At 38.3% G+C, this 24,603-nt stretch overlaps 4 protein-coding genes across 8 annotated transcripts in view; 2 read left to right on the forward strand and 2 right to left on the reverse strand.

Moving 5' to 3' along the window:
- Positions 1-34: 34 nt before the first annotated feature.
- On the reverse strand, positions 35-1,775 carry LOC131300030 (probable aquaporin TIP5-1). The gene is made up of 3 exons (XM_058325663.1): positions 1,586-1,775; positions 911-1,161; positions 35-402 (listed from the first exon to the last, which is right to left on the reverse strand). The coding sequence occupies exons 1-3, from the start codon at positions 1,707-1,709 to the stop codon at positions 40-42; spliced, it is 738 nt and encodes a 245-aa protein (XP_058181646.1). The 5' UTR covers positions 1,710-1,775; the 3' UTR covers positions 35-39.
- Positions 1,776-3,962: 2,187 nt separating this feature from the next.
- LOC131300031 (GDP-mannose transporter GONST3) lies at positions 3,963-7,960 on the forward strand. The gene is made up of 2 exons (XM_058325664.1): positions 3,963-4,170; positions 6,457-7,960. Exon 2 carries the CDS (start codon positions 6,457-6,459, stop codon positions 7,597-7,599), a length of 1,143 nt encoding a protein of 380 aa, XP_058181647.1. The 5' UTR covers positions 3,963-4,170; the 3' UTR covers positions 7,600-7,960.
- Positions 7,961-10,169: 2,209 nt separating this feature from the next.
- Positions 10,170-17,265, reverse strand: LOC131300032 (cell number regulator 6-like). 4 transcript variants are annotated; one of them, XM_058325668.1, is made up of 5 exons: positions 17,062-17,265; positions 16,832-16,951; positions 14,054-14,168; positions 12,775-13,040; positions 10,170-10,664 (listed from the first exon to the last, which is right to left on the reverse strand). In XM_058325668.1, the coding sequence occupies exons 2-5, from the start codon at positions 16,937-16,939 to the stop codon at positions 10,434-10,436; spliced, it is 720 nt and encodes a 239-aa protein (XP_058181651.1). In that variant the 5' UTR covers positions 16,940-16,951; positions 17,062-17,265; the 3' UTR covers positions 10,170-10,433. The 4 variants fall into 4 exon arrangements, with proteins under 4 accessions (XP_058181651.1, XP_058181649.1, XP_058181648.1 ...); XM_058325666.1 differs by having other exon boundaries at positions 16,832-16,944; positions 17,062-17,219; XM_058325665.1 differs by having other exon boundaries at positions 17,055-17,210.
- Positions 17,266-19,539: 2,274 nt separating this feature from the next.
- LOC131300034 (uncharacterized) overlaps positions 19,540-24,603 on the forward strand; it is a 6,918-nt gene continuing 1,854 nt past the window's right edge. Inside the window, exons 1-4 of one of the 2 annotated variants that reach the window (XM_058325669.1) lie at positions 19,540-19,774; positions 20,243-20,371; positions 20,668-20,707; positions 24,479-24,554. In XM_058325669.1, the coding sequence (XP_058181652.1) occupies positions 19,732-19,774; positions 20,243-20,371; positions 20,668-20,707; positions 24,479-24,554 (288 nt within the window). In that variant the 5' untranslated portion in view covers positions 19,540-19,731. The remainder of the gene's footprint in view (positions 19,775-20,242; positions 20,372-20,667; positions 20,708-24,478; positions 24,555-24,603) is intronic. The other variant, XR_009190846.1, reaches the window with a different exon arrangement.

Raw genomic sequence — 24,603 nt, forward strand, 5'->3', positions numbered from 1 at the left:
AATGACGTCTAGTCCACAAGAGACCAAAATTTTCTGCAATTAAACCCCAATTCCATCTGCAATCTGAACGGCAAACACCACATTGTCATACACTACGCCGGCAAGACCGGCCCCAATCAAGGGTCCGATCCAGTAGACTGCTTGGTTCTTGAATCTCCCACCAATGAGAGCAGACCCAAATGAGTAAGCTGGGTTCATCGACCCACCTGTAAATGGGCCGCTTGCCAGTACATTGGCTCCGGAAACCAACCCAATTACCAAGGGCCCAATGGCACCCAACGGACCGCGTCGCGGGTCCCTGGCTGCGTAGAATGTGTACACCAAAGTGAAGGTCATAAGCCCTTCTAAAACGGATGCTCCAAACCCGGTCATTTCTTGTTGAATTCCATGGGTGGGAATATGCTGCAATGTCAAGAAAATCTCATGTTAAGAGGATTTCTCAATGGAAACAATGACAATGTGGGTTCAATAACTCTATGTACCCACCCAACTTACCACAAAATTATCCCCCCGAAAAGGGAAATTAATGATTCAGGCCATTAATTTCTCTTTTTCGGGGTAATTTCGGCATAAGTTTTCTGGGCATGTAGCATTGTTGATGTGGGTTTTTCATTTTCAGTGGTAATTACATAGAAATTGTTTTGGGGAGAATATTATTCATTTTTCTTCTTGTTTCCCTGTAGATTTTTTAAATAAAGCATTCGTGACGTAATTTCTCGAGGAACTGAAAATAAAAAAGGTGTCCTAGGAAGATAAATTTTTAGCTTCTTCACTTCAATTTCTGTTTCTTCTTCTTCTTCTTCTTCATGATCCAAACAGACTAAGCAAAGGGAAAGAAAAATATATTTAATTTATTTACTCCGTCACTCAAAATTCTTTAATCCATGCAAGGGATAATGGTTTGATATACCTGTGAGACTGTGGTGACTTTGAAGAGAAGACAAGCCATAACCGAGGCAAGCAGCTGTGAAATCCAGTAGAAAATAGCCATGGGGACGCTAATGTGACCGCCCACCGCCATCCCAAACGTGACAGCCGGGTTGACGTGGCCGCCGGAGACGTTGGTGGCGATGTAAACGGCCACTGACAATGCAAACGCATTCGCTACTGCAACTGCTACTAAGGCTGATGGTTCTGTTGTAGCATCTGGCATCATTTTCTCTGCAATTTGAACCCCCACATTACATAGGACCCAATAAGAGAAAACAAAAATCACTATTACAAAAAATTTAAAAAAAAATACAGTGAGAGGGAGAAAAGAAAACCCACAAAATAACTAATAAAGGAAAACAAACAGAAAGATGTGGCCGAAATAAATCATTCATTGCAAGATTAGTACCACCCGTATATATTTTTGGGTGCCGGGTGGGTACCACATGGTCGTGTTCACGTGGTGTCCGAGCAGCCCATCCGAGCCATTCAAAAATGTGTTGCACGACGCGTATATTATTTGGTGAAAGACTTCAACACACGTTTTGGAAACAGAGCAATTTTCACATTGAAAAGTACTAAATGGATTGGAGTACTGTCATGATTGGACAAGTAGAATTTGTTCGTACAAAACCGAAATATAAGGATCACTCACTTGAGGCCACGGTTGAGCCAACGGCCGCGAAAACGAAGAGAAATGTGGAGATGAACTCTGCAAGGTACGCCCTCAGAGCGTCGGGCTTTATCGCGTGCTCCAAACGGGACGTTAGCAATGCCATTGCCGGTTGAAGGGTTTTCTAGTGAGAGAGAGAGAGAGAAGACTCTGTGTGTTTATATATGCAGGGTTTGAAACAGAGGGATGCGACGTTTCAAGGAGCGAGGCGAGGAGGCCTAGAATTTCAAAGCCTCCAACCGTCAATGATGTGGCTGTTTTTGGTTGGTTGGTTTTGGCGCTAGCAGTTTCCCCAATCGTCCATTTTGGGCCGTTTCCTCTTTTGGACAAAGCCCAATCTTTTATTGGATTTTAGCCCTTTCTTGTTTGGGCCACCATGTTGTCTTTATATATATATATATAGTGCTCCAAGCGTGGGGCCTATATGCTTAGTCATGAATTCTACGAGAATGTGTGGTCGTGGAGTGGTTTGAAATACTATGTGGCGGTACTCTCGAACTATTGAATAATCTCACAAAAAGCAAGGTAGAAAACCCACCCCCTTAAATATATATATATATATATATATATATATATATATATATACTCCCTCCGTCCCATAATATTTGTCCGGTCCGCAAAACGGAGACGTAAAAATAATACAATTTTTATAAGAAAATTTGAAAAAAAATTCAACAATTTACTAGATCTTGACGAGTTCTTTTAACTTATGAAAAAAATTTGAATTTTTTCTTAAAAGAAATACATTATTTTATACTCCCCGTTTTGCGGACCGAACGAATATTATGGGACGGAGGGAGTATATTTCGAGAGTACCGCCATATAGTACTTCAGACCACTCCACGACCACACATTCTCGTAAAATTCATGACTAAGCATCTAGGCCCCACACTTGGAGCACGGTGCTTCGGATCATTAGATATTTATGAGATGGAATACAAAAGGAAATGATATTTTTAGCACTCTTATATGAGTTTTTTTTTTTTTGTTCTTTTGATCCGAATTCTTTTTAGTGAAATTATTCAACAGTCCAGAAGCATTGTTATATAGTATTTTGAACCAATTCATAACCACACATTTGTTTACGACTAAGACCTTGTTCCGGACGCGGGGGCTCTGCTGCCCAGGGGTGTGCAGCAGCCCCTGCCCACACTCACACACACTCACACACGGCACCGTTTCGTTAAAGAAAAAAAAAAACTCTTCCGCTTGCAATCCTAAGGAGCAGAAACGTGATTATGAGAGCCTTAGAGTTAAAATTTAATTATGTCTCTTTAGAATAATATGATCAGAATAATAAGATCTTCACGTCAATTCAAACGGATTGAAAATTGGAGCACTTAATTTTTTAATCATATTTTTTAATATATAAACGGTCTAAAAAATTAAGTGTGCCACTTTTTAATTCGTTTGAACAAGTACGAATATCTTATTATTCTAATCATATTATTTTAAAGAGATATAATTAATTTTTGTCTCTAGGACTCTCATAATTAAGTATCTGCTCTTTATTTAAGATCCTGTAGATCAGAAACGTGATTATGAGAGTCCTATAGACAAAAGTTAATTATATCTCTTTAAAATAATATGATTAGAATAATAAGATATTCGTAATTGTTCAAACGAATTAAAAAGTGGCACACTTAATTTTTTAGACCGTTTATATATTAAAAAATATGATTAAAAAATTAAGTGCTCCAATTTTCAATCCGTTTGAATTGACGTGAAGATCTTATTATTCTGATCATATTATTCTAAAGAGACATAATTAAATTTTAACTCTAAGGCTCTCATAATCACGTTTCTGCTCCTTAGGATTGCAAGCGGAAGAGTTTTTTTTTTTCTTTAACGAAACGGTGCCGTGTGTGAGTGTGTGTGAGTGTGGGCAGGGGCTGCTGCCCACCCCTGGGCAGCAGAGCCCCCGCGTCCCCTTGTTCCGCTTTCTCTCAAAATCTTCTTTTTCAAAAAGAAGGTAATTTCAAATTTAAATATAACAAAAATAAAAAATGATTTTTCAATTTTTTTTTGCACCATTTAAAAAATCTCAATGAGATCTATCAAACAAGATCCATATTAATAGAAAAATTATTTGCGTAAATATATGATTTTTAACTTTGAAATTACCTTCTTTTTCTTAAAGTTATTTTTCTTAGAAACCGGAACGACACCTAGGTATATAAATCTCACATAAACATATGGTTCTAAAATAGTACCGAGCACCACATGAAGTACTTAAACAATTATTTGAGTGTTTACTGTTTACTCTCTCTTTTTTGACCATTTTCAACAAGACTCTTATTTGACTTTTGTCAGAGCCTTCTAAGATAAATAAATAAAATAAAATATACAGTACGTCCTTGATTTACTTATTCATCAATTACGGGCACTCTAATTGCGGGCTCTCACTCTCTTTTCAGATCTGGAATAGAGAGAGAGAGAGAGAGAGCTGAATGATTACAGCTTAATTGTAACAATCCCAACCTGGAAGTGGAATACATTGTTCCAATCGACTGCTACGGTAGGATAGTGATTGACGCCGGCAGCCTCCGCGAGACCACCAACGAAAGGTCTCTCTCTCTCTCTCTCTCTCTCTCTCGTTAAGCATCTTGTTCTGTTTTGTTTTGTTTCTGGGAAAATGTTGGGATGTTGACAGTAACAAATAGTAATCGCTCGAGAAAATTAGAACCTTCACAAATTGAGCCTCCTACTCCTATTTGGCTGAGCGAAACTCAGGATTCTAGTTACTTTACAGTAAAACATAGCAATAGAGGTTTTCACCTCACAAAAAAAAAACCCATAGCAATAGAGGAATACGAGTCAGGTTTTTGATAGAATTGGTATTATGAACAGTAAGAAATGATGAATTTCAGAAAAGGAATGATGGAAACAGATGAAAATTTAGGGAAGAAGAAGAAGTGATTCTGTTATTCATAAGGGAAATTGTTGCAGGGAACTCTCATCCCAATTCACAACACACTCAACGTTACAATTCAATGAATGAAACCACTCCTTTACCTGACCTTTTATACAGAGCTAAGCTAAACCATTCAACTAACTTTCCCGTTTATTTCTAACTAATTCTCCGTTGGGCTTTAGCTGCACCTTAGCCGTTCCCCTTGCACTCCACTATGGCTGACACATATCCCAAAGCGAACTCTAGCTCCCATGTTCATATTAGGTAGTGTATCAGTTTTTCACTTTCTTTCATTGGTGTTTTAACTCGCTTGGAGACAATTTGACTAATGCTTTATGGACTAGTGGACGGAAAATTAAAGTTATTTGGGCAAGGCAATGATAGAATAGAAGAGGAAGAAAATTTGGTTCATGAAAACCTAAATCCCCCATAAAGCTTGTGTTAAATTGCAATTGAATTCCAGCTGTCTACAAGTTATATTATCGTGGAACTGCAAAATCCGGTTAACGTTGGAATTGGATTTCGGCTGTCTAGCTAATTAAAGATTGAACAGAACATATGCAAGTTAAGCCATGCAATACTCTTTAAGATGCCAACACTTATGCAATTTAGGCTAGGTTAATGTCAAAACTCAAAATCCGAATTGTTAGGCTCATCCCGAAAGCCCCAGTTTACATAATCAAGCATTTGGAGGAGTCGCTACTATTAATTTCAAACTTTCCTTAGTGATAGGTTGCTTGAAATTTGTTCCAAAGTAATCAACAATCCTAGACAGTTAATGATTTAACGAGGGATGAAAATATGCAAAATTCGGGAAACATGCTATTGTCGCAGCTTGTGTCTAGAGGCTCAAAATGAGATGGAAAAGACGTGTCCTTACTAGGATATCACTTCGTACAAAGATCTCAAGGTGTTGATTTCATCTCTTAGTTTGAATGTTTATCTACATCTTCGTTGAGGTCCTTGAGGATAATAAGATTTGCAGACATCATTCCAAGTTTTCAACGAGTATAACATTCATCACTTACTTTCAATGTGCTGTTATCATGGCAAAAGGAAATGTGGGTAGTTAACCTACCTAAAGAACCCCTACCAAAGCTACCTCATATAACCCAAATGAAGAAAGGATGAAGAACTAGAATCTGTGGCTATAGGACTAGTAGGACTAACGAAGAAGAGAAGTTGGAACAATAACTGCAAAATAACCGTCTTTTCAATTGGCAGGTTGCATGTTATGCGATTTTGTGTGCTCTCCATTTTGGACCGATCTCCTCTGATAACTGTAAAAGTCTCCATTTGGTCAACTTACCTAAAGTAAGGGTTGATTCTTGAAGCTGCTGAGTTTTGTTCCAGGTTTTGAAAATGTTGCATTTGAAGGAAATAAGGGACTTTGAAAAGTAACTCAGGATGAATATCGTTGCGGATATAACAATACCCCTTTTTGCTTGAATTGTTCAATGTTGTTCGGTACTGTTCCCATTTGCTTTTATTTGTTGTATCATTAGGCCCTAGACAACCATTCTCATCTGCCACAGTGTTCTCTATTGAAGTCCCGAACTTCATTTTGGCTTGGAGAATAGATCCATTTTTGTCTTCACTTAGTCCTTGTTAGGGTTTTGTAGACAATTCTTAGTTTTGGAGCTTGGCAGGGTTTTATTATATCATCCAGGATGATATCAGAGTTGTATTTATAGGTGAAGGGAAAGAAAGTTTCTCTTATTCAAATTTTACAGTTCATTTATGGTTGCCACAATAATTGAAATGGTTCGTTGTGGGCTGTCAATTGTTTCTTACTTGGAAAAGTCAAAAGTTTGCCAATGTTTTGACATGAATTCCACAAGGAGCTTAGTATTTCATCAACTGATTTTGTCCTTTCAAACATTAAATATATTAAGTGATTTTTGTTTTTTGCTATTAAAATATTACGGATCTCTTTTAGATGCCCAATGATGTGGAAACTACCAAAGATGGTGAGGCCCAGAAAGGGTCGGACGGAGGTCCAGATTCCCTTTCCCATTCCGGTGAAACTCAAGTCACTTGGTACAGTGTCTTACTCCAGCAAGCATCAGTATATGGCATTGCTGTAGGATACTGCATTTCAGCATCATTACTTTCTATCATCAACAAATGGGCCGTGATGAAATTTCCCTATCCTGGTGCACTGACTGCTTTACAATACTTCACAAGTGCAGCTGGTGTCTTCCTTTGTGGAAGGCTCAAGCTTATAGAACACGAACCTTTAGAGCTTCTCACAATGTGGCGATTCCTGCCAGCAGCATTTATATTCTACCTCTCTCTCTTCACGAACAGTGAGCTTCTCCTCCATGCCAATGTCGACACCTTTATTGTCTTCCGGTCAGCTGTCCCCATCTTTGTTGCAATAGGAGAGAGCCTTTATTTGCACCGACCATGGCCCACAATGAGGACTTGGATCTCACTTTCCACCATCTTTGGTGGTAGTGTGCTTTATGTCTTAACAGATTACCAGTTCACACTCATGGCTTATAGTTGGGCCTTGGCTTATTTAGTGAGCATGTCTATAGATTTTGTTTACATTAAGCATGTGGTTATGACCATTGGATTGAGCACATGGGGTCTTGTGCTGTACAACAATCTTGAAGCTCTACTACTCTTTCCACTTGAGCTACTTGTCATGGGGGAGTTAAAGAAGATAAAGCACGAAATCTCCGACAAATCCGATTGGTATTCTTTCCAGGTGGTTTTACCAGTTGGGTTATCTTGTTTGTTTGGTTTAGCAATCTCCTTCTTTGGGTTTTCTTGTCGGAGAGCTATTTCAGCAACAGGTTTTACTGTTCTTGGGATAGTGAACAAGCTATTGACAGTTGTGATAAATCTGGTTATTTGGGACAAGCATTCAACTTTTGTGGGTACGGTTGGGCTTTTAATTTGTATGATAGGTGGGATTATGTACCAACAGTCCACAAGCAACAAACCTAAGGCTGTGACAGAAGCAAGTTCACCAGAGAGTGAACAAGAACAACAGAAGCTACTTGAATTGCAGAGCACAGAGGAAAGTAAGGATGTTGAGAAACAAGTTACAGACTTGGGAGAGGGAAAGTAAGGGGCACACTCTTATTCATAGCTCCCTGCATCCAATTGTGATTATGTTGGTAAACTCATTATTTTGGTCCAGCATTCCAGCTTTACATGGTAGTGATTCCTCATTCCGCTGATGTGCAGAAAGCATATTTGAGCAGAATTCTCGCGTCTGGAATCCAGAATGCGTTGGCTCGGGCTTTGGCAGATTGGTCTGTTATTTGGCTGATAGCCTTTAACTTATTTTTTAAATGGGTAGTTCAGATAGCCTAATTTTTGTTTTCTGTCATACGTGATAATCGAATATAATGTTGGATTTGTTCGACCAGCTTATCAAAACTATGTTGAGATGAAATTTGGTACTCTTTAGTACATTTTTTTTCTTTCTCCGAAGGCATTTGCAGATGTTTAGAGAGCTAATTCCTTTTTCAATGAGGTTGGATGTAAACAAAGTTAAAAATAGGGGTTGAAATTAGCCAACTCACATTGCTTTGTACTTCAGTTGTTGATCTTACATGTTCTATGTTTTTAGACGTGTTGTTAGATCTTTGGGGACTGATTTTGCACTCCACTTTTGGATAAATGCACTCTAAAAAATTTACATTAGGTTTAATCAGTCCGGATCAAGTCCACACTTTTACGGTCCGCACCCTTTTGCACCTCCCATTTCCTGATTGAATTTTGATGATCTGAGCCGCTCAATGTGTTCAGAACACGATTTTAAGGGTACCCGCGAGAAATCAGCAAAAAAAATGACCGGGAAGAGCTTGATCTGAGCAGGTTTTTTTCTGAACCGTTCAAAAAAAATCTGTTCAGATCAAGCCCTTCCCGATCATTTTTTTTGCTGATTTCAAACGGGTACCCTTAAAATCACGTTCTGATCACATTAAGCGGCTCGGATCATCGAAATTCAATCTGGAAATGGGGAGGTGCGGACCGAAGCTCCGGTCCACACCTCCTGACTTGATCCTGACTGTAGGTTTAATATTTTGTCTTTTAAAATTTCAATGGAGTACAATATTATATGTAGGGGTGTTATTCGGTCGGTTCGGTTCGGGGTGGATTTGCCGCACCCCGATCAGGTTCGGGGTATATATTCCGGAGACCGATCCCGACCGGTATTAATTTCGGTTCGGTTCGGAGTGAGTTCGGTTCGGTCGGGGATTTTGGGGCGTTCGGTCCGCCCGAAATGGGTCTTAGTTGGGTCGTTTTTAAAAATTAACAATAAACTACGGGCTATGTTTGGACTATTTTTTCACCCATATTTGGGCCATTTTCACATGTTTCTCACCCATATTTGGGCAATTTTCAACCTTAAGTCAATCACCCATGTTTGGACCATTTTTTCACATTTGGGGCGTCGTAATTTGTACCTTTTTTTTTTTTTTTCAAACACCAATTGAAAAAAAAAAAAACATACAACAAGTATGCTCAAACAATTACAACTTTTACAAGTACTCTTCCACCATCTTCTTTTTTTTTCAATCGAATGAAAATATTTTCTACACTAGTGTATATAACTTGGAGGAGTTAAAGTAATTTAGAACAGAGAGAGTAATCGATTGGAAAATTTTGCAAAAACGTAAATAAATCAAGCAATGAAATTCCAAAAAAAAAAAAAGTAAGAGCCAAAAGTTAACCATTCAAAACAATAAGAGCCAGAAGATTAAAACAATTTATATAAATATATATAATATATTTATATATTATATAAATATATTATATAAGAGCCAGAAGATTAAAACAATTTATATAAATATATATAATATATTTATATATTATATAAATATATAATATTCGCGCTCGGTTTGGTTGGTTCGGTCCTCGATCGGTTCAGTCGGTTCGGTCCGCATTCGGTTCGGTTCGGTTTGTATAGATTTCCAGAAAACCAAGACCGAACCGACCTAGGTTCGGTTCGGTCCACCCCGAACCGAAAAAAAACTCCCTTGGACCGACCGAAGGCCGAACCGATCGGTCGGTTTTTTCGGTCTTTTTCGGTCCGGTCGGGTTCGTAACAGCCCTAATTATATGCATCTGCAATTATATGTCTACTTTTTATATGTGGGGAAACCGATTAAGACGGGCCTCGACAAAAGACTCTGTTGTGACTGCCAAGTGTAATTCATGTTGCATCTTAAGATCTGAAGTTTTCGTTTTGTAGGGCTCGTCAAATAAGTAGCCCATTGAGAAAACCATGTCCATATGACATCAATAACTAAATGATCGAGACACATTTGCCTTGCAAATTATTTTAGAAATTGTATAAAAAGTTCAAATTTTCTCAAATAAAACATGCTCTTATCATATGGCTGCCAGATCCAATTGACGGATATTTTTCACACAGATGATCGAACCAGCAAGCCAATCAAATCACGAGACTCGCGGGGTACCTTACGAACCCCATTCCGATCTGGTGGGCAGCAAGATATAAAAGCGATGTTTTCGCAAAGGTATGTTGGCTCATATTTAGAAGCTCCCTGCAAGATCACACGCGGGTGTATATATAGATAAGTAGATAACTATGGAGATTGCACGCATAATTAAGTCGGCCAAACAACCTAAGTTAAAGAAAAGGGACAGGCATAACAACAGAGATAGAGGGGGTGCCGGTATAAGATTAACTGGTTTGACTGCAAGTGCCCGTATGCAGAGTCTCAAAAGACTACCTCAAGAAAGGTGTATTCAGTACTGAAGTGAAAGAAAAACTCCCAGAAGAGGGGCTCAATGGCCTAGTTCAGATAACGACTACACATTCGACTGATAAAAGCTTCTCATATGAGTACAGCACAAACAATCGCACACCCTTCTAAAAGTATTGAGGTTTTGTCTAGTGAGCATTTTATAAGAGGGATGGTGGATCTACAAGGGTTGCATCTCCAAATTGGTGTGATCAACGCTTTTTGCAGAGGACGGTGCAGTAGTATCATGGCTTTCGTCCGCAGAATTCATTTCTTGAACAGGTGGAGGGTTGACAATGGTCATGGGCGTAACAAGATCATCCGACAGGCGTCCCTTCATCTCCCTGTGCTCTTGGCACAAGGCACACCAGTGCATACAGCAGTGCACCGCGCACGGGTCACATGGTGAGTTCTGCAAGAACAGCGAAAATGAGCAGAATCAGACCGTAAGCAATGCATTGGGCCTGTATTCCATTGAAAGGTGAAAAGTACAGAGCTCATGCAGCATAACTAAAGGAATACAGATTAGTGAAATGTAACTACGTTCAACAACAAAACTCTCGTGTATGCAATACCATGTCAAATTCAAACTTATATTAAGCACCTCAAGCATCAGATCCTAAATGTTAATCATAATATGCAGCCACAGCTACAATTACTGGTTGTTCTGTACGGGTGGCATTCCCTTAATATAATTATCTACTTATCAAAAAAATATATATATCTTCACGTCTTAAGGAGAATCATATCCAGAACCCATGGCCATACTAAAGATTTTCTTTTGTTGAACACGTATGGGCAAGACATTCAATCCAAATTGATTCGTTGAAAATGGAAGATACTAACGTTGATGGCTGAAAATGGAGAACCAGAAGTTCCCATTCCAACCAACCAATTTTACTGCATCCACAGCTAGACATAGCTTTGCTCTAAAAGTTCACAGCACACCAGGTGGGGAATTAACGTAGAGAAATCATTGACCGTCTCAATGTAAAGCTAAATAGTGTCAACTCTGAGAACTACATCTGTGCCTCCAACTGAAATTGTACTAATTTGAGAAACTGAGACGTTCATGATGTTATTTATGTTACGAAAAGCATTGAAACTCAATAAGTCCAAAGGATGAAGGCAACTTGATCATAAAAGAATGAAGCTGTCTCTGAAAAATTTACTTAGTAGTTCTGCGATGAATGTTGCTCTCGCTACCAATGAACAGTGGGTTAAGGGAAAAAAAAAACTGTAGCATGGAAAACTAAGGTACTACAAAGGAATTAACCTAGGAGCCTACAGACCATGCAATGTGTTAACTGAAAGGCAGAAAAAGTGAACATAGAGAAAGTTGAACACATGAAGGCTCAAGCTTCTAGCCCACAGCAGAGCTTCAGAAGGTGGGATAGAAGTTTGAAAACCCCCAACATAGTTCAAACGATATATTAAACACAGAAAAATGTTACTATGCACAAACCAGACTAGGAAGTGAACCCACAGACTCGGGGAATTCACTCGGGGAATGTAATTGCACCAAAGCATACTTGTTTGACAGCATCAATAGGTAAATTTAAAACAACTGCAACACAAGCATCAACAAGAAGTTTTGTTTTCTTGAAGATAGAAATGAAACCAAAACCACAGAATAGCCACAGAAAGAATCAGTTCGCTGAACTAAGATGGTGAGATAAGAAATAGTCAGTCATTTACGTCTGGCCTAGGCATGAGGTATTGAATGAGAAATGATATACAGTATTTGGCAATACTAAAACTCTGCTTTTGCTCCCAAAGAGCATACATAATTGTGTGCATGCGCGCCTCTGTGTGTGTGTGTGTGGGTGTGTGAGAGAGAGAGAGAGAGAGAGATAAGTGAAATAAGTACATTTATACTACTACAATAATGAACTAAATATGCTTTCACAAAAATTGCAGGGACAAAGAAAAACTGATTTTGAAACATTATTTTTCTGACCAAAAGCGACAAGGACAGGGAACTGGCTGGTGTGTATGCTATCCAGCCTCCACTATAACACTGCCACTTAGAAGGTAATTCAAGAAATGAGAGATGGAAAGAGAGGAGAACAAAATGATAGAGGAAAACAAAAACTCCTCCTCTGCTAACAGTTCATAACTGCCCAGAGATATCTACAAGTATGTAACACAAATATGCTTAAAAAAAATGCGCATGCCTATATGATATCTCATATGCCACACCTCTAGTTCCTCTTAGAAGACACAGAAATTACATCAAGCTTATTTAATTGAATTATACATAACTGAGAAAATAGATGAAAGAAAGAGGAAGTGATGCCTATGTGATATCTCATATGCCACACCTCTAGTTCCTCACAGGAATTACATCAAGCTTATTTAATTGCATTATACATAACTGACAAAATAGATGAAAGAAAGAGGAAGTGATGCCTAGGAGCACAGTAATTGCAAGTTGCGACTTCTAAAGGCAGAAGATTGTGACCTTGTTGATTGCCGGGAAATGCTTCTACATAAAAAGTATATTAAGCAATAGAGATAACCTTGAGATGATACTTCTTCTGCAAAGACTGCCGAAAGAGACCAGTGTATATGCCACACATCCACCAGCTAAAAAGCAAACCCTCGTAAATAAGAAATGAAGTCTTCGGGTCAATGCCATGAAATACTGCCGTTGCTGCTGCTAGTGCAATACCTCCTTCAATAAAAATAGCATGACAAATGCATGGTGTAGTCCAAGGGGTATCTTCTCTCAATCTTTCAACATTACGTCCAAACAAAACACACGGGCAGAAAAGACCTGTCCAGCCTGTGGAGACAGAATCAAAAATCAAGGAAAACCAAGCGTTGTGTCACCAAAATACATTCTTAAAGCAGATCAGATACTGTACTTGTTATACAAAAGAAACCGAATATTCAAAGATACCAAAGTAAAACTAACAATTAATCTGAAGTTGACAAGGACTCAACAAAACATTCAATGGTACTCATACTAGTAACACCACCAAACGTACACTTATTACTTGTATCATGTACGCAATACATGAATTCACAGTTTCATCCAGTCTACAGTAAGATGAAAAGGCTTTCCATTCTAGAACTCTCTTTCAACCAAGCACACACACAGGGAGACATCATTGATACTCATTGACAGGGAGCTGTTTCTTCTCATTGACACCTTTATTGTCCTCTTCCACTTTTATCTATCCTTTCTCTTGGGAAACATCATTGATATTCAAATTTCCGGAAAAGGGAAATGATTTTGCCACTCCATTTTTTGTTAACGCCACTCCCTTGCAAGTGTATTTTTGCACCAAAAATACACTTACAGGAGAGTGGTGCAAAAATACACTTGCAGGAGAGTGGCGTTAACAATAAAGGGTGTGGCAAAATCAACAGCCCCGGAAAAACATTACTGATTAAGGGGCAGTAAAAATCGAAGGTCTCGGATTAGAAAACATGGCATGCTTGAGCCATTAAAGCAACACAATAAAACAGAAGAGTTAAGACAGCCAACACAGCTTCAAAGAGTTCTCTAAACGAGTCTACTGTGACAACTTGGAAACTGTATTCGTTTATCAGTAGTCAGTACATTAGACCTATCAGTTGGAAAGAGTCTAACTACAAATTCCTGCAGTGTCACTGTGTACTCACATTTATATTGATCTGCAAATGGTTAACTCCCATATATACAGGAAAATATGTTGGTGTTCATAAAATGAGGCAATAGGATTACGTAAGAGTACTAGACATTAAGGAAAAACTGCTAAAGACTAAGGTAGGCTGGCCAATAATAGCATGAAACCAGATTTGAGAACTTACAACTCTCAGTATCTTCGGTGCAACCGAAAATCCCAGTTGTCCAAGGCTCATCTCCGGGAGGCTCAAAGCTTTCGGGTAACGCTTGCCCGCATTCATTGCACTTGTGAACATGCAACTGCGCAACAAACAAGTGATGACAGCAATTAACAAAAAGAAGATGAATCATTTCAGTTAGAAGACTTGGCTCCGTTTGGTTTGAAGCAAAAGAATTTCCCGTAAAATGTTCTACCATTTTCTGTCGTTTGGTTAGATAAAAAGTGGTGTAATACCCCGTATTTAAAAAAAGGTTGTTTTATGTAACAAAGTTACTTACTCATTCTGATAATTGGGTTTGTCTTTTAGCATTAAGTTTTAAGCACAAAAAATAAAGGATTGAGTATTTGGATATGCATGCATGAATAGTTGGATGTCTTAGTTAGGGTGAGTATGGCACGCGGAATAAAAAGGATGAGCTGTGAACATTGTGCATACCTTTGCATGGTTTTGGCTATATCTGCTTCTATGCACTTTAATAAGAGGACAAAACAATAGAAATGTAAAAAGCTAGAGAGAGAGACGTGAGGCAGAGAGAATTAAGTGGTGGGTTTCTCTTCTGGCAATGGCATTTCAAAGGGGTGGTGTCCGGCTGTGGCATGAACACTTTAAATCTCCCAAGGTACCCAAGTCAGGAAGTATATAATATGCTCTAAATCTCCGGAGTATTCCTTTCGCATGTCTTCGTATTCCGCTCGATCATTATGATATTTATTGAATCCATGAATTCATTTGTTGAGCTGAGTTATGTGGTGTGTTGGGGTTGGGGTTGGGTGCCGAGGAACTGTTTAGTATGTGACCGAGTGGATTTGCCTATTGTGCTAACGGCCCGAGAAGCCTCATTATAGGCTGGGTGTGGCAAGTAAGGCCGGTCACTGGTCATATACTGAGAAGGACCTAATATGAGGTTGTATTATGTGGCTTGTTGTTGACTCTGTGTCACTAATTGGTTGGTCTCGTTTATTGTGAACATATCTATTCTCGTCGTATTGTATACTTCCTAGTGTTACAGGTTGGCTGCTGGCGCGAGGACGGCGGCGTGGGTTGAGCGTTTGGAGTATAGGCTCGTTAGACTGTTTTATCTATTTAAAACACTGTTGTAAAAGATATTCTTTTGGAATAAATTATTAGAAATCTGTTACTTTGCGTTGTGGTGCTTATGGATCCGGGTCGTCACAGTTGGTATCAGAGCATAGGTGAGTAGGTCTTACATGGGATAGAGTGGGTGATCGGAGTGCGTAGAGGAAGCGTGAAACTTATGTTTTTAGTAGACAAATTTCGGGGACGAAATTTCCAAATGAGGGGATACTGTAATACCCCGTATTTAAAAAAAGATTGTTTTATGTAACGAAGTTACTTACTCATTCTGATAATTGGGTTTGTCTTTTAGCATTAAGTTTTAAGCACAAAAAATAAAGGATTGAGTAATTGGATATGCATGTATGAATAGTTGGATGTCTTAGTTAGGGAGAGTATGGCACATGGAATAAAAAGGATGAGCTGTGAACATTGTGCATACCTTTGCATGGTTTTGGCTATATATGCTTCTATGCACTTTAATAAGAGGACAAAACAATAGAAATGTAAAAGGCTAGAGAGAGAGACGTGAGGCAGAGAGAATTAAGTTGTGGGTTTCTCTTGTGGCAATGGCATTTCAAAGGGGTGGTGTTCGGCTGTGGTATGAACACTCTAAATCTCCAAAGGTACCCAAGCCAGGAAGTATATAATATGCTCTAAATCTCCGGAGTATTTCTTTCGCATGTCTTTCGTATTCCGCTCGATCATTATGATATTTATTGAATCCATGAATTCATTTGCTGAGCTGAGTTATGTGGTGTTTTGGGGCTGGGTGCCGAGGAACAGTTTTGTATGTGATCAAGTGGATTTGCCTACCGTGCTAACAGCAAGAGAAGCCTCATTATAGGCTAGGTGTGGCAAGTGAGGCCGCTCATTGGTCATATACTGCAGAGGACCTAATACGAGGTTGTATTATGTGGCTTGTTGTTGACTCTATGTCGCTAACTGGTTGATCTCGTTTATTGTGAGCATATCTATTCTCGTCATATTGTATACTTCATGGGGGTTTGTGTTGCAGGTTGGCTGCTGGTGCGAGGCGCGGGTTGAGCGTTTGGAGTATAGGCTCGTTAGACTGTTTTATCTATTTAAAACACTGTTGTAAAAGATATTCTTTTGGAATAAATGATTAGAAATCCGTTACTTTGCGTTGTGGTGCTTGAGGATCCGGGTCGTCACAAAAAGCGATTAAGGTAGTAAACTCGTTTGAATCACAAGTGGCAAAACTGCTCTCTCTCACAAAAAAGCGATTAAGGCAGTAAAATCGTTTGAATCATAAATGGCAAAACTGCTCTCTCAGATCAGGCACACACCATCCTTATGTATGTTACTTCACTCCTAATAACGGCAGGTTTCCACAAAATTATCACATTTATCAATCCAATCTACAAAAGCTATTATTGAAACTAATTGACCATACCAGATAGGTGTATTCTCAAATCTCTATGATTATCACGTGTTCAAAAGTCAAACTAAGTCAACTAACCGCGAAAGGTTATAATTAATCCTTGAGTAAAACTGTCAGATAATGGCCGGTTTCCACAGAATTATCCTAAATCCTCTTTCAATCTGTACAAACGGTTCTACGTGCATTTGTGCGCAAGGGCATATCTCCACAGGAGTACACATAAAAATGTGTATCTAACAACATGTACAGAGAGAGAGAGAGACCTGAGGAACATCGATGGGCTGATTAAGTTCACCGGGCTTAATGTCTTCCAAAGGCGCTTGATCTTTGGTAAGCTTCACATAACGCGACGGAACGCTCCCATCCGCCATCCGATCTGACAACTGAAAGAGTTTCAAAGAAGGAAAAAAAAAAAACCTCGTTCGGAAACAGAAATCGTGAATCGGAAACAGTAATTCTGCTTGCATAAATCGAAACGTCGTGTACCTACTACCTTGGCTTCAGATCTTGCGATGGGCTACTGTAATTCCGTCGACTGTCGGTTAAACCACAGAGCATGAGAAACCGTTGAATTTTGGGGCTGTATTTATAGCAGTCCAGGGGATTTCAATGAAAGTCGCCGCTCTAACTTCGGGAGAATCGGGAGCACGTATCGGGTGCGGGAGCGGCTATATTTCAGCGCATGAGGACTAGATGGAAGGGTTTGTTTGGAAGTTAGGAAAAGTGAGGAAAAAGAAAATGAGCGGAAAATGGAGAAAAATTGGAAACTGATTTTCGCGCTTCATTTTTTTACTAAAGATGCTTCATTTTTAACTTCATAAACAAAGTAGAGCGCCATCGGTAAAAGTGGAGCGCGAAAATCAAAATCTGAAAAATTTTACTATTTACAAAACTTGAATGCTTAGTATTACTTTTTTTTCTTTTCTCTCACTTTCTCTAAGTTTTTTTTTAGATAAAGCTGTTCTTTCCCTAAGTTTCAAATAAAGCAAAAGTATACGGGGAAGTTGGAGGCGCTCTCTCTCTCGCGCTACTTTTTCTTACAAATTTGAAAGAAATTTAGGTGCCGTTTGTTTGGACGTAAAATATTTTCCAGTAAAATATTTTATCTATTTTCCGGTGTTTGGTTGTGTAAAAATTGAGAAAAATATTTTGCATGTAAAACATTTTCCATCAATTGGATGAAAATGACTTACCCTTAAATCTTCTGTAAGTTATTTTCCGAAATGAACCTGCTGCTTTCTACTGCAATTTTCACTGCTCAATTTTCTCGATCTAGCTTCAGTCCTGACCCACGTTCAATTCCAATAATATTATATCTCTCCACCGTTTAAACTCCCCATCTCCCTCTCTACACTATTTTGTTGATATCCGAAAATATTTTCAAGTGTCAACCAAACATCGGAAAATAAAAATTTGAAGTTTGTTTTCTGAAAAAATATTTTACATGTAAAATATTTTATATCGAAACAAACGGAGCCTAAGCACACTCTCTTTCTTTTCTTTTCTTTTTTATAACAACTTTTTTATTTTGTAATGTGAATTTACAATTTTAACTTTCCAAGTGTGAAAAAAGTATACAAACGGAGGTTAATTTTGTAAATTCACAATATAAGAAGACACAAAAAAAAAGTGTGCTTATAAAAAGGGGAGTGTGAAAATCAAAAGAAAAATAAATATACAAGATGTGCATCTTATCTTGTGTTTAATAAATAGATAATATTGCAGCATCTTTGCCAAGTAGTCAAAATATCGCGCCATAATTCTTCTACAAATGCATAAGAAATTATATAGTCCCAATGTATAATTTAATTCACTCCCTAATTGCAATTGTTTTAAAATTTGCATTAAATTTGGTGTAATATTTGACTCAAATCACATTTCTCACTCGTAAAATTTTCTCTAGGTGTGTTTGTTAGTTTTACGTCATTGGCTACTTATGTTTGGGGTTCAGGGCTATAGATAGCCTCTGAACCCCCGTTGACTGACAAAGTAACACCCTGTTGATGTATACCGTGTGCCGAACGGTTTTAGCTCAATTGGAGATGTTCTAAACTTAAAAATAAAAAACAAAAATTGGCCTCAATGTTTTAGTTAAATCACAAGGCATATGTTTACGCTCCAGTTGCTTGGTGTGAGCACTTCTTCATGAAATGTGCGTTCCTTTCTAATTTTTAGCAAACAGTTTCACATGATAATGCAATCGCTAACATCATTGTCTGAAAAGAACCATATCGCGAAAATCAAAAAGAAAAGTTGTGTTGGTTCGAAAACTTAAGTAAAAACTAAAGATTACCCATTAAAAACGCAATCTATCCAATGTATTAAATATTAATGCCAAGACAATGCTATGATGATTCTTCTTGCGTTACAAATATATTTTTTTTCCATTATTCTTCCAAATCACATCGATATCAATACAAGCATGAAGACGGCTTTATTAAATTTAACTCTTTGATTTTGCTTTTCGCGATAAATTTGATTGTCCTGAATCCAAAGTAACATGAATGACAAAATTATAAACACCGATTGTTTTACTTCATAAGTATATCTGCAAATTAGGATTCAACGCGTAGTTTTGATGTCTTGCACTTATTCAGAAATTTACTCTGTTTTTGGAACTTGTGAAAAAAGGAAAAGGGAAAAAAAAAATACTCCAATTGAGAAAGAAAAGTATAATTTTTTTGCTATGCTCAATATTTTATTTACTTTCTACTCCTTTATATTTTTTCAAATTAAACGGAGGTGAATCCGGACCGTTTAAAACTACTAGTATTTTGGAAGGATCAGATTTAAATGAAAATTTGACGGGGAGGAGTTTAAATTGAACTTTTCCCCAAAAGAAATTAATTTGAATCTGGACTGTCCAAAACCGAAATGAATGACCGAGATCTTACGGCTCCGTAAACAAGGGAATCACAACTACTCATTGAATAAGTCAATCTCAAGATATCCCTTCTCTCTTCCAAACAAACCCTGAATCGGCATATCCAAGAAACCAAACAACCCCTCGAGTGGGTTGACACGTTCCAAACCTTTATTTACTCTCTCGACTCCCTCTTTGTTCCCAATCAATCACATCATCTCTCTCACTCTGTGTGCAAAGCTAGGGTTTGTCGCGAAATACTCTTCGAATCTCAAGAGCCTCCATAGCCGCTAGCCAGCCATGGACGCCCAGAGAGCTTTGCTTGACGAACTCATGGGCGCAGGTACTATTTCACGGAACCCTAACATTCAGTAGCTATCAATTGACATCCCCGAATTGAGATTTGTTCAATTTTCAGTTATCCTTTTCTAGGTTTTTAGCTCGGAAGTACCCGTAATGAAATAACTTAATTCTTATTCGGTTTGATTTGATTTGATTTGATTTGATACTCATGCGGATAACTGTTGCGTGCTTTAGCTCTAGAGCTCGACAACGCTAGTTTTATTTTTATTTTTTTTCCATTTGATCGCAAACAAACGTCATGTATGCTAGCTTCGTCCTCCGGTTGATAATCTCGGTGTATGTGTAATATTGTGTACGTACTTGTACTGAGTGTATGGAACTATGTGAAAGTTCAAAGGAACACCTGATATATGGACATCTTGAATCTACTTGTCTTGGCATTATTCTCAGCTTGACCACTGCCCGTATGTCTCATAGGTGTATTTCTTATTTTTGTGTACATTTTTAGCTCGCAACCTCACAGAAGATGAGAGGAAGGGGTACAAAGAAGTCACCTGGGATGATAAGGAGGTCTGTGGATCTTATATGGTTCGCTTTTGCCCACATGATCTTTTCGTCAACACGCGGAGCGATCTTGGTATGTACAGCAGATATTAGTTTTAAATTTAAATATGATTTTTAGTTGCCAGGAAAATGTTGGAAAACAGAAGGTTATATGAGTTTGAATCATTGACTGTTAGACAAGTAAATACAAAAACAGCCTTTTATAGAGCCTGTTAGTTGCACCAGGTTAGCTTTAGAGTGTAGATTTAGTTTCGAATTTCGATCCCTTTCTCTCTCCTACAACTTGTCCGTAGATAAATGTGGCATTTGTCTTAATATTTGAAGTGCACTTTCCTAATTATGGTTTGTTATTGTCTTCCGTTGCATCAGGAGCATGCCCTCATATCCATGATCCGAAGTTGAAGGAAAGGTAATTGCTTTTGAACGATGTATGGGTTATCTATCTGATGCAAGTGTATGTTGATTCTATTTGTGAACCTTTGTCAAGAACTTCACATTGTGCTCAATCAGCCACAAAGGATATAGAAAAACCATAGCAGAACTTTACATTGTGCACAGTCAGTCACGCCATATAGAAAAACCTTGGCAGGGTAATGTTAAGAACTTGGTAAAGCACTACTTTCATTTCCTAGCAGCACTATCATATTGCATGGCCTGTAACATGCTTCATTGGAAAAAGTGGTGTTTTCCTTTGAAAGGGTTGTGTGGGCTATATGCCCGGAAAAATTCCCCATCTCTCTTTTCGTATTTTTAGTGTTACAAAAAGGGGAAATGATTGGTTCGTTTGAGAGTCGCCACCCGGGTTTTGAAAAGGATTAACCCCGAGAAACCGTTTATTTTGAAAAATGTAACTCTTTTGCCCTTTTAAAAGGTTTTGGTCTATTGAAAATAGAGAGTTTTGGGTTCGGGAGGCAGATTACGAGAGGGGAAGGTTTTGTTTGGAAAAGCACCCCCCTCGCTCAATAAAATCGGTCTCTACTAATATTTGTGGGATTTGACAATCATTTTATTGCTTAACTTTTTTAGGCCACATAATTATAACATGTAAACATATAAACATTAAGAATCATGCTTGGACAAAAACAATTAAACAGTTTGTATCTCATGCTAAAAAAAAAAATTGATAGATGACTGCATATTAAACATTTAATTGCAGAAAATAACAAATAACCAAACTATTCCACAGCGAACGCCACCGTATGGCAGAACATATGCCGCACGGGGCTGATATTTCTAATTCGGAACTTTAAACAATGTTATCCAGCATGTGATTACTTAAAGGATGTGTGCATCTTTATTCAAGAAATAACTAATGTTTATATTTCAAAAAGATGATGCAAGACTGGCGTGCTTTAATTCAAAACAATCTACATATCATGGCATATATTATTCTAAGTAGAAAGTTCATATGACAATATGAAAATGGCATGAATGCTTACATGTTATATGAACAACGTAGTGCGAGACTAATATGCTTCATCAATTTTTAATAGAGTAATCTAGCTTGGCATAAAACAGTTTTGATTCATGTAACAGAAATGGATACTCCACACATGTGATTTCAAAGAAGCAAAAGCAAGAAAAAGAGGTTTTAACAAACCATGTCCCCTGGAGGACCTCCGCCGTATGACAATGGCATGTGCCGCACGGTAGAGATTGTGAGGCATTAGTTTTGATTTCTTTGAAAACGTTTAAGCCATTTGAACCCAGAGTTGGTATGAGGAACCAGTCTGAGTTTAGTGGCTTCCCCTCAGATTACAGAGACAAATAGTGGATAAAAGATTTATACCTCTTGGAGCGAAACCTTCCTATGGAGTGCTGTTGCTATTATGGCAGCCCTTGGTGTGCACTTTGGATGTGTGGGTAGGCTTTAGTTTACTGTAGTGACAGTATATGACTTGGTTTGGACGTTTGGTTTGTTTTTGAAATGGTTTTGAACTTGATTTTTGAGAGAAAATAGAATTTTTGGTATTTGAAAGAAGAATAAAATCAAGTATTGATTTTCAAAACATTTTTGGAGCTGTTTTCGGTTTTCTAAAACTATTTTTCTCTCTTTTTTCCAAAAAATGTCTCCTCTCTTTTTCTTCAACAAATTGTTGTGTCATGTCTAATGAAGGGGGAGGTATTTATAGGGTTAAAATGGCTTGAAAATGAAGCAAACTTGGTCTGCACGCATTTTTAACAGACTTTGTGTCCACCGTACGGCACATAAACTCTACCGTACGGCACTAGGCTTCCACCGTACGGCACATCCCAACCGACTTAAGTTTAGGCGGTTAAAAACTCTACCGTACGGTAGAAATATGTCCACCGTACGGTACAGTTGACCACCGTACGGCACAGTTGACCGCCGTATGGTACAGTTGACTGCTCAACAGGCCGAACTTCGAATGGCCGCCCTGGACACTCCCGAACTCGGTTTTGGGTGTTCTTCGAACCGTTGGAAAGCTCGTTAAGTCTACTTTCTAACCCAAGTAGTTTGGATAAAAAGTATTTTGTACATCAAAAGATATGACGATTTTACCCTCAGGTGGTCGAAAAATAAGTCATTTAGGCAAAATCCTTGTATCTCCCTCATTTCAAATCGGATTAAGGCTTATTATATATTGATAAAGAGGGTTTTGAATGTACTAAAGGATGTTGGACTCCCACCATAAAAATAAGGAAGTTTGAATCATCCTTTGTTTATCATCATTGGGGACTTAAAAAGGTGTCCGGGATTTCCAAATTGGGGTGTCTACAGGTTGTTCCCTTTATCACACTTAATTTTTTTTTTCCGCGAAATCATTTGTTATTTGTGTATATGAGCATTGTCCAAGTAAAGATGCAGTTTTCCAATTAGTTTCCAAAATGTAGGTTTTGTGAGTAGCCAAATTAGCTGATTATATGTTTTTAATATTATATTTGCTGATATGATTACGGTAGAGGGTAGCACTATGGGGATAGAACAAAATTGACTTTAGTAGCGGGAGTTTAAAAGAATCTAGTTTCATTGGATATCACGTGACAAGATGCCCTTGACCAAGCTCAATGGAGAAAACGGATTCACGTAGCTGACCCCAATTGATTGAGACTCAAGGTCTATTTGGTTTGGGTTTTGAGGGAGGTTTTGGGGATAATGAGTGGAGAGAGATAGAGAAATGAGAGTAATAATTGGAGAGAAATTATAGGGGACGTTGCGCAGAGAGAGGGGTTGGGTCTAGAGACCCAAAGCGAACAAAGTCTAAGGGTCTGTTTGGTTTGGTATCTTTAGTGTTCATTTTGTCTCAAAATATGTGAAGAATACCTAAGACATATTTAGCCTGCCCTCACGTACGCTCATACATGAAATTTGTATGTGGTACTCCGTAAATATGGATCTTGTGATGAAATTTACTCCATCTTGCAAACCTCATTGTCGATCTTTGGGCACCCAACTACCTAAGGAGACAAGCAAGTGTATTTTCAATGAAATGTTGAAATTTTAGAACCGCTCCTCTTTCCAGTAGATGCATCTGTATTCGCAATGATTCCAAAATCCCTTCTGCCTAAGCCATAGTGCATAGAAGGACCAGCAATTTGGGAGAAGGTATAGTTTATATACGGTGGCATCACCTTGAACGGGCAGTAGTTTCTAATTTCTATATATGTCTGAAGCTTTAATCTAGTCAACTCTACTATTTAGCAATTGTTAAACTGTCAACCTTCTTTCCCTTTCTCTTTTCAAAACTGACCTTGTGTGTTTTTTTTTGGTGAGTGACTGATATTATGTTGTGTCCTTTTATCATAGAGAACCGATGCATCTTCCATCAGATTTTGCAAGTCTGATCTAGGAACTGTTTGAATTTGATTTTGAACCATGTATGGAGCTTGACAGTGACATTTAATTCCTGGAGGTAGCTCACTCAGGTTACATTTCTAAATACATGCTGCAGTTTGTTTGCCCAAGTGGACATGAATGTGGGGTGGATGCAAAATATAAGAAGACGTGTTGGGAACTTGTATATCTTGTTGCCATGGCTTTGCATTCATGCTTGGTGCATTATGAATTACTGAATTATAATGTGGAAGTCGGGACATGGTTTAGTGTCCCTGTTATTGAATGTCGCCCATGTTTCACTATCTCACCTCCGTTCGATCAGCATGCTCCTTCATTTTTGTTTATCTGATCACGTCTTATTTGTTCTATTGGTGGGTTTAGTTTTGAGAAGGACCCAAGACATGATGCATATGTGCCAAGGTTTGAAGCAGAACTTGCACATTTTTGTGAGAAGTTGGTGAGTTTCATGTCTTTAATATGTAAGCTTTATTTTGAATCTTTGATTA

This window comes from Rhododendron vialii, chromosome 9a, assembly GCF_030253575.1.
Source record: "Rhododendron vialii isolate Sample 1 chromosome 9a, ASM3025357v1".
Lineage (NCBI taxonomy): Eukaryota > Viridiplantae > Streptophyta > Magnoliopsida > Ericales > Ericaceae > Rhododendron > Rhododendron vialii.

Coding starts and splice junctions, on each gene's coding strand:
- LOC131300030 (XM_058325663.1), bottom strand. CDS start 1,709: ATGGCATTGCTAACGTCCCGTTTGGAGCACGCGATAAAGCCCGACGCT. Junction 1,162..1,585: donor TGGCTCAACCGTGGCCTCAA/GTGAGTGATCCT, acceptor TTCAAATTGCAG/AGAAAATGATGCCAGATGCT. Junction 403..910: donor AAGTCACCACAGTCTCACAG/GTATATCAAACC, acceptor TTGACATTGCAG/CATATTCCCACCCATGGAAT.
- LOC131300031 (XM_058325664.1), top strand. CDS start 6,457: ATGCCCAATGATGTGGAAACTACCAAAGATGGTGAGGCCCAGAAAGGG.
- LOC131300032 (XM_058325668.1), bottom strand. CDS start 16,939: ATGGCGGATGGGAGCGTTCCGTCGCGTTATGTGAAGCTTACCAAAGAT. Junction 13,041..14,053: donor CACCGAAGATACTGAGAGTT/GTAAGTTCTCAA, acceptor CTGTCTCCACAG/GCTGGACAGGTCTTTTCTGC. Junction 10,665..12,774: donor AGAAGAAGTATCATCTCAAG/GTTATCTCTATT, acceptor CTGTTCTTGCAG/AACTCACCATGTGACCCGTG.